The sequence below is a fragment of the Oryctolagus cuniculus genome, chromosome X (genome assembly GCF_051225735.1).
Source record: "Oryctolagus cuniculus isolate XC-2025 breed Fujian yellow rabbit chromosome X, ASM5122573v1, whole genome shotgun sequence".
Lineage (NCBI taxonomy): Eukaryota > Metazoa > Chordata > Mammalia > Lagomorpha > Leporidae > Oryctolagus > Oryctolagus cuniculus.
Window position 1 is genome coordinate 110,489,552 of NC_142888.1, and position 14,670 is coordinate 110,504,221.

General features: G+C 45.8%; 1 protein-coding gene across 4 annotated transcripts in view; it reads right to left on the minus strand.

Annotated features, from left to right (window-relative positions):
* Positions 1-212: 212 nt before the first annotated feature.
* Positions 213-14,670, minus strand: part of GPC4 (glypican 4) — a 120,005-nt gene continuing 105,547 nt past the window's right edge. For all 4 annotated transcript variants that reach the window (XM_070067376.2, XM_089324227.1, XM_089324229.1 and 1 more), the window contains 6 exons: positions 9,845-10,010; positions 5,090-5,220; positions 4,851-4,997; positions 3,860-3,996; positions 2,403-2,578; positions 213-2,302 (listed from right to left, as the gene is read on the minus strand). In XM_070067376.2, coding sequence (XP_069923477.1) covers positions 2,100-2,302; positions 2,403-2,578; positions 3,860-3,996; positions 4,851-4,997; positions 5,090-5,220; positions 9,845-10,010 — 960 coding nt within the window. In that variant the 3' untranslated portion in view covers positions 213-2,099. The remainder of the gene's footprint in view (positions 2,303-2,402; positions 2,579-3,859; positions 3,997-4,850; positions 4,998-5,089; positions 5,221-9,844; positions 10,011-14,670) is intronic.

Genomic DNA, 14,670 nt, shown 5'->3' on the forward strand with positions numbered 1-14,670 from the left:
AGACCAGAATCATTTCTACCAAGGAAAAGTAATAGCAGTCTACGCTAAAAAGGAAATTCCTCACAACTGAGGTAGTTACTAAGTATCAGCACATTTTCCAAGTTCTCACAAGGCAGCCTAGCTATTTACAATCTATTTTTTCCTCATACATAAAATGGAGTTCCTTTTCAATTTGATGTCTTCTGTGATTTGTTAAAAAAAAACACACATCAGCCAGAATATGCCTATTTTATTAACATCATGCTTTAATAAATAACTGGCTACTTCTAATAAAATTAAGCCTCTGTTTACAACAGCCCCCGATATGCCATTTTGACCATTCTGCAGAATTTGGTGTAAAAAGTTGAATGAAATGTAGACCCTGAGCTATCAAGTAATTATGTTTCAATATAAAAATAGAGAATTACTCTTACAACTGAGGATTGAACAATAACACAAACAACCTCTCTGTGGGTTTCTGGTTCTCTCGAACTCAATGGGATCTCAATGACTGTCCAAAGCAGGAAGAGACTTGCAGAATTTCAGTCTTTCTGAAGACTTGTGGGAACCTCCTTTAAAGTGATCTGTTACATTCTCATACTTCTGTGAGCTGTCATTTGGTAGGAACACAAGGAAAGGGTCCCCTAGGGGCCAAGGCAGTTGTCAATCTTTGGCCTGAAACAACAGATACGGCCTTTGCCAGTTCACCCACGTGGCTAAGGATCACCACTATGATGTGCTCGTCTTGGTTCTACCTACTCCCCGAACTCCCGCCCCCACCCTCAACAACATAACGCACGAAAACTCTGGACAACTAGTTCTCCCCCAAGTAGGCTCCTTGGCTGCTATGGGTAGCACACAGCTGCGAACCACTGCAAGTCCTTTGCTTTATCAGAGGGGGCTGGGCAAGAAAGGACTCAGATAAGACACCTTACACTCTCTTAAGACAAAAAAACTGGGATCCAAAAAGAAATGCAAATACACATGCACAGACAAAAACTTCACCGGAGTATTGACAGCTATTCCCTGAGCCCAGGCTGTACCCCAGTTCTGGCTAGCTCCCAGATGGCTCCCTGGATCTGGCTGGGCCTGACATCTGGACCACTGGAACAAGGGGGACCAAATGAAATGGTTGGCCGCTTGCTGCTGCCACTGGGACAGAAATTCAAAGAGGGGCAGTGTGGCTGTGCAAACTGGCACACTCGGTTAGTGGCGTGATAATTTGCCTGGTTAAAATTGGAAAAAAAAAAAAAACACCTCCACACCCAACTGTGAACAGGTGATAAGTGGGATCTCTTGAATACTTTAAGCATCTTTCAAGTGACACTCTATCAAGAATCTTCTTGGAAATGGGTTACACTTTAAGGACAAGTGGGCTTTAAGAAACAGATCCATACGTGCTCTTAGCTTAATATTAACAAAAATGGGGAGTCTGCAGTCTCTTCCAATCACCAACTGTACACGAAGTATACCCTCCTTCTTGTGCTAACGCTCGCGTACAATCTGACAGGTGGCTCCAAAGCCTACTTGTGCCTTCACGTTCTCTCCTAACAATAATAGAAAAATCCCAAATCACCTCCACTTGTGTCCACATAAGGCAACTAAAATAACAGGGATAAATGGAAATTTTACTGCTTGTTGGGCTTTTTCTTTTAATAAGATAACATGATAAATAAAACCTGCTTCTGTACAGCTATTTAATATTTCAGAAATACGTACATGTTACATGCCAAGAAAGGACCCTGGTTTTCTTGTAAGAAACAAGGTGAGATCGTAATTGGAATTAAAAAAAAAACCCACAAACAAAATGAGAAAAGAACAAACAAACAATAGTGATAAAATCACAAATGCACAACTAACTACAGTTCTGTACCTACACTGTTAGCCACGTTTAACATGATTCTGGGGTAGCAGGAACCAACAGAACGTACAAATCCCCTCTGCCCCAAAAACTGAATGAAAATACAGTCAGCATTTTTTAAACCAGTGGCCACATAGTAAAAACTGTACATCGTTGTCCATTCATGTAAAAAGCAAAGTCACTAGGATGGTATAAAAGTGATAACCGGTGCCTTTTGAAATTTCTGATGATGAACGCTTTTGCTCAAAGTTTGCAAAAATTATCTCCACTCTCTCTGCACAACCAGGAACACGATGCAGAAGACCGCAAGGAGGTAGGGCTGCACCCCGGGACGGGCGCCAGCACTGTCGGCTTTGTCGTGGGCACTCTTCCCAGCGTGGTCAGTGGCATTGTACTCAAACTCCGAAGGGCACTGCTGGTACTCACATCCACTTCCACTCCCTTCTCCACTGCTCTCATCGCCTATTTAAAAAAAAAACACATGGAACAGAGGTTTCATTCCATTTGTTCTCATCACAAGGCATAAAAGAAAAAAATGTACTTTAAAATCATAAACACATACTTATATCAAAGAAGTCCACATCATTCCCATTGTAAGCATTCTTCATTTTACTGGTCATAACCCGAAGAGCCATGATTTGGCGGAGGATCAGTATGTCTGGTTTGCTTGTGTCGACCTGGACTTCTGGGTTATTGCCCTGGTTGGCTAATCCATTTCCTGTCACTGCAAACAGGTACCTGAAATGAGAAATGACCCCATGAAAATGTTCTGTAAAGCACAAAGTGAGAGAATATCACCAGAGATTTCTGCTAGATTCTAGTCTTTCCACTGAGCACAATTAAATGACACTTTTTAAAGATTTATTTATTGATTTGAAAGGCAGAGTTACAGAGGCAGAGAGAGAGAGAGAGATCTTCCATCCACTGGTTCACTCCCTAAATGGTCACAATGGTTGGAGCTGCAATGATCCGACGCCAGAAGCAAGGAGCTTCTTCCAGGTCTCCCACGTGGGTGCAAGGGGACAAGCACTTAGGTCATCTTCCTCTGTTTTCCCAGGCCACAGCAGGGAGCTGGATCAGAAATGGAGCAGCCAGGACTCGAACTGGCGCCCATATGGGATGCCGGCATTGCAGGCGATGGCTTTACTTGCAATATCACAGTGCTGGCCCCTAACTGGCAGTTTTGTTTTTAAATTACGTATTTATTTAGAAGGCAGAGTTATAGAGAACAAGGGAGAGAGGGAGAGAGGGAGAGAGGAGAGAGAATCTTCAACTGCTTGTTCACTCCCACAAATGACTGGGGCTGGACCAGGCTGAAGCTGGGAGCCAGAAGCTTCATCTGGGTCTCCCACGTGGGTGGTGGGGGCCCAAGCACTTGGCCATCCTCTGCTGCCTTCCCAGGGCATTAGCAGGAAGCTGGATTGGAAGTGGAATAGCCAAGACTACCTGGTGCTCATATAGGATGGTGGCACTGCAGGCAGCCGCTTAACCTGCCATTCCACCATGCTGGCCCCAGAGAGAAGTTCTTTAATTCCTGATAAACGCTAACCTTTTCTTCTCCTGGCTATATGTCCTATTTCTCCAATCTGATCATGACCTTTTGTAAAACTGTCCCTTTTGTGGAAGCTGGGGGTCAAAGTCAAGTACTCTCACTCCGAAGGGGCACTTATTTAAGTTCCTGAGTAGGGAAGGGAGGGACACGGGACAGCATCAAGTCAGAGAATGGTGACTTCTGACGACCAGTACTTTCCGGGGCCTGCCCACTGGGCAAAGGGCCACAGGCGTTAAATATTTTGAAAATAACGACACTACTGGCACAGCCCTACTACTGTCAAACCAGGTGGCCGCTCAAACTGTTGCAAAGCCCATTCCTAAGAACGTCTAGAGGCCTTCCATTTGTCGCTTCGGGCCGAAAAAGGTTGCCGGTGCTTGCCCTGCCGACGGAGAACAGCCTTGCTGAAGGCCCGCCAGGAAGCCAGGGCGGGAGAGAGAGGGCGAATGGGCTCAGCCGCAGCTCACCTGCTTCTGCCTTTTCCGTTCCAGCAGTCTTCTTCGTTGCCATTTCCCGCGGCCATCCGTTCATCGTTGCAAACGTTGCTAGGGAGAGATGACCAGAACTTCTTGGCCTGTTTCAGCTTCTCCTTGACATCGGTAACCTGATGAAGAAAACGTTTTCAACGACCTCTGCAAAACAACACCGAGCGGCCTACAGATGGGCCTCTGGGACATTTGGGCCTCAGTCTCTCCAGGGTGACAGGCAACTCACTGTAGTCAGAAGAGACAAGGATGGAGATCCCATGGAGACCTAGGCCAGTAGCACTCAGAGGAATTCACCGTTGAAATGCAAGCTCTGTCTCTGCACTGCCATGACCATCTGGGCCCAGCAGGTTCCGTGCCCCATACACACAGCGACAAGACACAGCGGCTTCTCCCAAGGCTGTCACAGTGGCGGCTGTGCTCACACAGGATCCGCTCTGAGAACCCTGCCTGTGCCTGCTTGTCCACCCCAGCCAGCCCCGCCTCCCCAGGCTCCCTGCTCTGTGAACCCTCCAACTACTGAATTCCCATGTGCACGTGACATTGGTGTAGCACGCCGCCCTTGGCCTGTGTTCCCCTACTCCTCTCCCACCCAAGCGTTCACTGTGTCAAGTCACTTTCTGCTAGTGAGCTTCAAATGTCTGCTGCTCCCCCTCTGTGGGGGCCTCTGGAGAACCAGGATCTGCCTGATTCCTAAGCCTCCTCTTGTTCCTAGCACAGGCACATAGTAGATGCTCAATAAATACACAGCAGAGCTAAAGGGCCATTTTCAGGCCACGGCTTGTGCATCGCATGTCCTTGCCTGTGTAAGAACTTTCTGAGCTACAAAATGAGCATGGTGGATTTACTGCCATCCACGTACAATTTACTCAAAAGGTTACACCTGAAAGACCCAGGCTTGCAAGCCTTCCAACTTACAGTTCATTTCCAGTTCTGCTTCATTAAACACAGCCGTTCCTGCCAACATGCTTACCAGGCGGTCCAAACTAGTGCCAGCTGCTGTGGTGGGGCGTTCCTCGGGGTGATAGGGCCGGAAACGAGCACTGAAGGTACTTTCAGAGATGGACCGAGAAATTCGTCCGGCTGGGAGGGGCTTGGGCTGTCCACATCCCTGGAACACCTGCCATCAGAGTAAGCGCGGTCAGGAGGGGAAGTGACGTCACGGGGCAGAGGCCGCTTCCAGCTCGCCTTCCCGGAGTCGGCCTCTATTACCTTTTGCGACACTTGCACGCTGTTCTCCTGCATGTTCATAATAGCATCGGAGATCTTCACGTCGATGGGATCCATGACGGATTCAATGTTGAAAGGACCCTCCAGCCTTTCCGCCACCATGAGCATCGCGTCTAACGGGAGGTTTGCACAAGGGCAACACAACAGAAAAAGGAAAGCATTAGTTCGGCCTGGGGTAAGCGGTGTGGCACTTTGATTCTCCTGGCGCCCTGCGTGGGGCGAGGGGAGGCAAGCATCCTAATGCAGTCATGCTTTCCTGGCTAGCTACACTGCACAGGCTGCATTTAGTCAGCAGGTACCACTGGCCCTCTGACATGTCAAACTGCCAGACGAGGGCTGTGTTCTACAGCAAGGAAACCCAACCAGGAATCTTCCATTGTGCTTCCGTCCTGTGCCAGCGGCTGTCAATGTAGGAGGCTGCTTCTCCCAAAGACTTCCCTAGAATCTTTTCGTCTCGGGTTCCACTTAGCAGAGTCAAAAACACAAAGCTGTGAAAATCCTGGCCTACCAATTGTTTTCTTTCTTGGAATTCTCTAGGAATTCCAATGACTTTGCAAATAATGCGACTTTGCACAGACTACCCTGTACATGTTTTCTTGCCATACGTGTGTGTTGGGATTATGGAGATTAGTATTTATGCCTGATGCCTATTGTGCAAATTTAGAAGAACGAAATCCCCCAATGAGAAAAAGTGATTCGTTAATGACAAGCAGCAATGTTTTCAAGTTGTTTTCTCCCCTTTACACACTAGTGACTTAAGGTATGCTGGGGAAAAAACCAGATACACATTCTCTGCCACCTTCAGGTAGGCTCGGTCAGCCACAAGAAAGAAGGGCTGCTTTCCCTAAGACTGTGTTCTCCTCAAAGAACACAGCCGACTGCTAGCCCCCAGCTGAGCGTCCACCTAAGCTCCCCAGCGGAAAGGACACTGGACATCAGCATATCAATGCAACCCAATTTGGTCATCAACCTTTCACCTTCAACCTAGAACAAATGCTCCACAACATTTTCAGGCCTGGGGTCATTTCTCTAAACCACAATCCCGATGTCACAAAACCCCAACTAGATTTCCGTGAAATGCAATTTTTTTTTTGAAAGTAATAACAAATGAAGTTTCAGATTGCATTGTGGTAAGCGCCAATAAAGTGACGCTCCTAACCTCTAAGTAAAGGCTGACAGCATGAATATACCATTGTACTAGAGGAGAGAAAAAAATGCTTTTGATGTGCTAGCGAAAGGAGACTTTTGTAAACAAGTGGAGCACAACTTAAATGTGTTCATCATTGTCAAAGCATCAGGCGGCCACGTACAGAAAACACATTCCTCCGTAAGCCGAGAAGAAATTGCTCACTGCAAATAAAAATATTATGAATAGACAGATAATAAACATCTAAAATGCAGAGGTTTAAACAAGAAAAAAAAAAAACACTCCATTTTCTAACTACTTATTCCCCTAGTGGCCAGGAAAGGCCAGATCACTAATGTGTTTGTGAAAGACTGAAAGGAAACATAAACCCCAATTCTTCTGGCTGTTTGGCGTCTTTGTAAACTGTGAGCTGGCCCGCCATACACAAGGGCCTGGGAATGGAGAGTGAGGCTGGGCCTTTGTTGGGGCCGGTGCCATGGCGTTGCGTGTTGCACGGCTCAAGAATGCGACTGAGGATACATGCTGCCTGCAGCCCAGGGCCCCGGGAGCCCAAGCTCTAACCCCAGCAGAAGTCTAGCATTGGCCATCAGTCGTTCCTCCTCTTCCTGATAAGAAGCCCCAAGCCGAATGCAAGGATGCCGGCTTTGCTGTTTTGGTTTTCAGGTCCTTGACTAAATGCCCACTGGCAGCAACACGTGGCATGAATAGGGTTGGTGATGAGGCAGATGAACGTTAATGCAGCCACAGCACGTGATGGAGAAATTGCACCTGAGAGTAACGTGGATTCTCCAGATACGTTTTTGGGAGGAGTTTGGGGGTGGGGAGGTTGGTTTATGAGGGAACTGCAGTAACTCTGTGGAAAATAGAATTAAAAGGTAAGTTTATTTGGTGCAACAAACTGGAAATCCATGCATAATAGGGACTTCCAAAAAACTCATGGAAAAAATGGATTACGGTAAAACTATGCATGGGTTTCAAACATTTTTGCGCCCAAATAAACTTACCTTTTAATTCTCTTTTCTAATAAACTTTTTGAAGTAGCCTCGTGTTTTTGAACGGAAGGTTTCATAGGACCAGCCTCTTCTAGAGCTGAGTTCCGAGGTGTTTTAACTTTTTGGGGTCCTTCCAGATGAAGAGCAAACAGGTTTCCACGTTTGCCAAAAGGGGAGGATTCGTGGCGATCCGCGGATACAGTTAAGAGAGGACAGGGGGCGGGCGCAGCAGCAAGGAGGCGGACTTGGAAAAGCCATCCTCAGTTTCTAAGGCCCAGTCCTCCAGCAGGATTTCAGCACTGGCATTGAGTGGCTCCCCACTGCCCTCAGCAACAAAGCCTTCCCTTCTCACTAGGGAAAGCGACTCCTGCTTTGTGCCGCCAATAATCAGAAACCCACATCTTCAGCCTCGCGACCTGACTGGAAGAACAAAAGGCAGTTTCCCGACTTAACCCCAAGATCTGATTTAAAGAAGGGGGGAAAAAAAGCCCTTGACCATTCATTAACTGCAGTCATTTAAAGGGAAAGAAAAACTCCTTGCAAAGAAACTAAAAAAAGGACAAGGAAAAAAAAAAGAATTTACAGCAGAGGCATGTAAATTGGGACTGAATTCTACAACCACAGAGCAGATTAATTAAACCCTTGTGAAAAATTCATGAAAAAGCACTGGAGATTAACAATGTCTATTACAGCTAGCCTTTTATATCAGCTTATCTGAAATAAAGAATAGTATACCCATTAAAAAAGAAGTTTAGATACAATTATATAACCTCATCCCTCCAAAAAGTATCATTTAAAATAACTGGGGAAAATCGATTCAGAAATTCTATCAATTTCCACTTGGTTTTAATTTTGTTTCTGCAGAACACCAAATGTAATTTTAAAAGCACACAACGAAAACGACAATAGCAACCAAAGTCCTTGTTTTTGAGTAAATGGCTGCAAACATGAATGAAGCAAGCCAGAGTGTGGATCTGGTTTATATGCAGCTGTAAACTCCTGAGAAAATAGGTAGAAGAATCAGTATTTTAATACAAGAACCAAGGACTTGAGTGATAGTTTCTGCTAGAAACATTAGAATAACAAAGAGTTCAAGGGGTGCGTGTTCCTCTGTATTTTGTTCCGGAGGTCTTCATAGGAAAGCTGGCAAAATTACATCACTGGCACATTTCGGGTACTGTATGGCAAATGCTACTCCTTTGCCTGGAGACAGTGTATATCACAGGGAAAAGTGAAAAGAGGCTGTCACCAACTCTATGAAACCTCTCTTTAGCAGAAGTGAATTGCAAACTTGACATTTGGGTGTGGAGATGAGGGGAGGACTAGAAAGAGAGACAGAAAGGGAAAAAAAACCATCAAGTTTTGATCTGGAAATGTCATGGACTTTTACTTCCATGAGAAATAAATTGTGAACAACAGTTCCTCCCTGGCTTCACTGGGAGCATGATGTGCCATTTGTGCCTGTGTGTCTTTGCTGGTCTTCTGCTTTCTCTTTCATGGGATTCTGCTTTGCTGTGTGTAAAAGATTTTTTTTTCAGGTCTTCTAGCTTTGAGCTATTTAGGCTACAATTGTGCTGAAGTGCTTAATATTCACATCTTTTTTCCCCCCTGTGTCAGTGTTCTCAAGAATCTGTTGGAGCCAATTTATTGATGCACTTTCAAACAGAGTTAATATGGTAATTAGCTCTCATGCAGACTAAAAAGCATTCCCCAACAACCCCCCACACCCACCCAACACGTTAAAAAAAAAAACAGGCCAGCAAATTGCATGCATGTTCCCTGATGTGGACAAATAAGTGAAAAATAGGTGCTTATAAAGACACTCAAATTCTGCAATTATGCAAATGTGACTGGGGCAGGGGGGACGCGGGAATTTGTGTGAGCTGTTAGTACGTGTGCACAGTTCCGTGGACACCCAACACTAGGAGCTTCAACAGTGCTCACTGCCATTTCAGGAGTGATTAGATGCACTAAGAAAGCATCCAGAAAGTTGATGGCCGGACATTTACATTAGCCCTAATTTGTCCTGTCCCCCACGTCATAATCAAGTGTCTCTGAAACTGGCCACTCCACTTACATTGCTGTCTCAGCTCCAGTCATGTTGTTCCAGGTGGAGGGGACACGCAGGATTTTCAGGGCCACATTCCTGCCATTCTTACTGGAGCAGCCAACCTGGGCTGAATCCTCTAGAGAAGCAGAACTCCTAAACTGCCACAATCGGATTGCACCTGATCCAAATAACAGATGGGTATCTGGCCAGTCTGCTGAAGATTTGGTTGCAAAGTAACAGATATAACGTTTTCAAAGCCACTTTCACAGCTCCCTGAGGGCTGTGTTCCTGCATTTATGTGGAAACAAGTCTATGACGCATAACTAAAACTGACCTTTGGGGAAAAATATCCAAAAGGCACTTTCTTGTTATTGAAATTTGTCAGTCACTGTATGTAGTATCTTCAGAAATGCCACCAATTGCTGGCAAACACTAAACTACTAACATTGAAATGAACCGAAAGCTCATGGTTAGCAATTATAACGTTCCTTGTGGCCAGAAGTGGAGCAACCTCCAACAATACCAATACGTCAGTCACTAGAGCTCACCTATGAAATTGTTCCACTCAAATTCGAGATCCCCTTGGTTGGCCAAACAGCCTCTCATGATGTTCGAGCAGTAGTTGTAACAGGGCTTCACGGTCACCAGCCCCCGGCAGTGGGAGCAGTAGCTCATCTTCAACAGGGCCTGGGTACACTGGGCGGTGGGATTCACCTAATGTGCAAGAAGAAGAAGAAGAAAAGACAGTAGTCGTGGGGCTAAAACAGACACAGAAATTCAAGTCCATCAGGTTGACATTGAAGGCTTGACCACGAACTGAATGTAAAAATGAGTCATCACTGACCACTGATCAGCCGGCCTCCTGGAGAAGTGAACTAGATCAAAATCAAGAGAAGGGAAGGTGCGCACTGGGGAGACGAAGGAGGTGATGAACACTGCAGGACCTTAAACAGTCAGTACCCCCCAGCCTGAAAACTCTCATACCTCCTCCACTTCACTCCTTTTCAGGGTGTGTCTGTCTGTCTCTCATACACACTCAGTCACATCACAGTCCTTTCACAAATGTATCAGCTATGAGATACAGTAGTGAAGGCTACCCTTACCTGCCAACCATGGGGGACCACACTGACTGGAGGCCTGCCCTTTGAACCTTAGCGCCCCAATCAAGAGGTAGAAGGGCTCCTACTGGGTACTCTGTTCTAGGCCATGAGCTATGCATAAGACAAAACTAATGGGTGGATTCTACAAGGCAAAGTATGAGTCATGTTGAACTTGGGAGTGTGTGAAGGACTTTCAGGGATTGAAGCAGTTAAAGCATAGAGTACTTAGGGAACACTGGATGGAAGAGGTGGTGCTTCAGTTACATTTTGGAAGATGGAGTTGGATTTAACTGGAGAAGTAAAGGGAGAAGATCCCAGGTAGGGAGGGATGTAACGAATAAAATCTATCAGAGTGGCATCTCAGAAGAGGGTTCAGGAATTGTGGGAAACAATGCTGGATGCATAGGCATGTGTGTGTGGCCAGAATTTAGAGTGGTTTGAACACCAGGTAGAAACTGAAACACCGTACACATGGTCACATGGGGGTTATTACTAAAAGTTCATGAAGCGGGTAGGAGTTTGGTGCAGCAATTAGGATGCCACTTCAGACACCTACATCTGACATCAGTGTGCCTGGTTGGAGTCTCAGCTCCAATTCCAATTCCAGCTTCCTGCTAACGTGTACCCTGACAGGCAGCAGAAGATGGCCCAAGTACTTAAGTTCCGGCCACCTATGCAAGAGACCCAGATTAAGTTCTGAGCTTCTGGCTTCAGCCTACCCCAACCCTGGCTGTTGGAGGCATTTGGGGAGTAAACCAGCAGATGGAAGCTCTCCCTGTCTCTCTGCTATTCCAATAAAATGAAAATAAACTTAGAACTTTTAAAAATAAAAGCCCATGAGTAAGGGAGGTACCAAGGATGAAAACAGTGCCAGAGTCAGATTGGGTTGGGAGTCTTCTGCAGCGAAGTGGAACTTAATTTCATCTTTGTAGTTCATTAAGGTGAACTTGTTTTGGGTGCAGAAGTGCTGATTTACATCTTGTCGCTCATTTCCATCAATGCTTAGAAAGAACTGTGGCAGCTAACTAAAAGTTTTTGACTCCTCATTCTGTCTGCCCCTACCCTCCTCCTTCAAAATCAGTATCAGAGGATTAGTGTGTTCGTCTCTATCAGTACCAACCAGTTCTGCAAACTGAAATTTTGAAAGCAAATACCATCGCAGGGAACAAATTCTGGGATGTGGGACAGCCTGGCAATGAACTTCACCTGCTTTGGAGTGTTACTTTGGATACCACTTATCAACAGTTCCCTTACAAACAGGAACAGAGGATTAGTACTGTCAGAAGAAGAACTTAACATTGTCAGACTCCTATCCCTTGCATGTGTTTCTCTCTCTCTACCCGCCTCCCCTCAATCTCAAACAGACCTGTAGCCTAAACATGCAACAACAAGATGGTACTTGTATACACTCAAGTCAATGTTCCCTACAAAGAATTCGGATTTTTCCACAGTTTTAACCAGTCCCAAATGTTTTCCTAGGCATTAAATTAGTCCTTTTAACTATGTATTAATGTACAGTAAAATCTTGGCTAACAAATACCCTGGAGGAATGGCCCTTCAGGATAGCTAAAAGTTCATTCCTTTAAAGTCACAGATTGTCCACCTCTCATTTTACAGATGAGCAAACAGGCCTGGAGAGGGGAGGTAGCTCAAGATTCCCAGGATCATGGAAATCTTAGAACTAGAAGGGACCTTAGAGATGACGGAGTTCCACTCTCACAGTTAAGAGATAAGAATGCTGGGGTAGGGCTAGCTTTGTGGCACAGTGGGTTAAGCTACTACTTGCAGTACTGGCATCCCACATGGGTGCCAGTTCAAGTCCTGGCTGCTCCACTTCCAATCCAGCTCCCTGCTCATCTGCCTGGGAAAGCAGCGGAGGATGACCCAAGTGCTACCAATGTGGGAGACCTGGAAGAAGATCCTGGCTTTTGACTTTGACCTGTCCTGGCCTCAGCTGTTGCAGCCATTTGGGGAGTGAAAGAGTGGATGGAAGATTCTCTCTCTCTCTCTCTCTCTCTCTCTCTCTCTCTCTCTCCCCCTTTCCCCTCTCCCCTCTCCCCTCTCCCCTCTTCCCTCTCCCCCTCCCATCACTCTGCCTTTCAAATAAGTCTTTACAAAGAAAAAAAGGGCCGTCACCGTGGCATAGTAGGCTAAGCCTCTGTCTGTGGCACTGGCATCCCATATGGGTGCCCATATGAGTCCCCACTACTCCACTTCCCATGCAGCTCTCTGCTATGGCCTGGGAAAACAGTAGAAGATGGCTCAAGTCCTTGGGCCCCTGCACCCCTGTGGGAGACCCAGAAGAAGCTCCTGGCTCCTGGCTTTGGATCGGTGCAGCTCTGGCTATTGCAGCCATCTTGGGAGTGAACCAGTGGGTGGAAGACCTTTCTCTCTAACTCTACCTCTCAAATAAATACAATTTAAAAAAAGAGAAATGCTTTTTTTTTCAAATAAGTCCTTTCTCGTTGTTTAATAACTCTAGAAAGCAGTTCATTGTATTTTTAATTCAACTGCAAGTCCAATGATGTGTACATCAGACTTTGTAGTACCCTCCCCTCTAACATGCTGATGATGGGGCTCAAGCTCTACAGAGACCGAACTAAATGACACAGTAGAGTTTTGTTCAGGAAGATTATGAAGCTTGGTTTGGCAGAGTTTTTCCATTTCATTCTTTGGCTAAGTACTGGCTCAGGCTCTGCACATGATTTGTTGTGTAACTACTAAAATGATCACAAGGAACGCAGCTCTAACATGCTATGGAAACACTAAATAATACCAGAAGTGAAAAAGAGATGCAGAAATTATAAGAAAAGTGGGATGAGAAAAGGCATAGGAAATACCAAAGTTGGACAAAATCTGTCTTTCATCTCACAGCCACTAATCAGACCACCATGCATCATTTCACATGAAGGGAACGCAGAACCTAGGAAGCAAATCCCTTGTGTGGAATGAGACCGTGGTAGAAAGGCAAGGATTGTAACAGTCATGCGGCCTGTAAAGACGGGAATCCCCTAAATGCCTCAACCTCCAGAGGAAAGGGTCAATAATGCGAGCACTTCACAAGCGTTGGGGCCCCACCCCCACCGCCCTGACCAAGCTCTGGATGGGAGACCCAGAACGCCAAGGACTAGCTCTACCTTCTGATCTCTGACCCAAGGGTAACTCTTGTGCCCCATGGCAAAATGCCAGGCAGTGCTAGGTTCTCCTTCACAAGCTCCCAGTGATCTCCGCCTGACCAAGGATCAACCTTTCACTCATAAGCAAATGTAACAGTTGACTAAGTCACACTTTGTTCTGGGTCTTTCTTCATTTTGAACAGAAATGTTTAAGTTCATTCACATTCTACCCCTTGTTAGCCATAAAATAAATTTCTTCTGGGTCTGGCATTGTGATGTAGTGGGTAAAGCTGCTGCCTACAGTGCCAGCATCCCATATGGGTGCTTGTTCGAGTCCCGGCTGCTCCACTTCCGATCCATCTCCCTGCTAATGTGCCTGGGAAAGCAGTGGAGGGTGCCCCAAGTGCTTGGGCCCCTGCACCCATATGGCAGACCTGGAAGAAACTCCTGCCTCCTATCTTTGGAATGGCACAGCCCCGGCCATTGTGGCCACTTGGGGAGTGAACCAGCAAATGGAAGATCTCTCTCTCTGTAATTCTGTCTTTCAAATAAACCTTTAAAAAAAGCAATTACTTCTTTTGAGTCTCCCAAAAGTTACAGAAGTAGATTTACTCTGGAAGGCCAAAGCCCAAGTGGTAAATCATGCCACACTGCAAATCATTAAAAAAGGGTAACTATACATCGAGGTTTTCCTTTGATCTTTAGTTATATATTTATTCTTTATGGCATGGCATACCATAAAGTATGAACACTTAAAGTGTTCAATTTGTTACTTTGGGTGCCAGCTTTGGACTAATATTTGATATGTTTTTCTTCGTTTAGAAGGATCTGATGAACCTTGGGGCCTGGATAGGAGTGAACGAGAGCATTATGACTGCTTTTACAAAAGTCACCTTTCAGACCTCTTTTTTTAAAGATTTATTTATTTATTTGAAAGTCAGAGTTACACACAGAGAGAAGGAAAGGCAGAGAGAGAAAGAAAGAGAGAGAGAGAGAGAGAGAGAGACAGAGAGAGAGGTCTTACATCTGCTGGTTCACTCCCCAATTGGCCACAACGACCAGAGCTGTGCTGATCCGAAGCCAGGAGCCAGGAGCTTCTTCCAGGTCTCCCACCTGGGTGCAGGGCCCAAGGACTTGGGTCAACCTCTACTGCTTTCC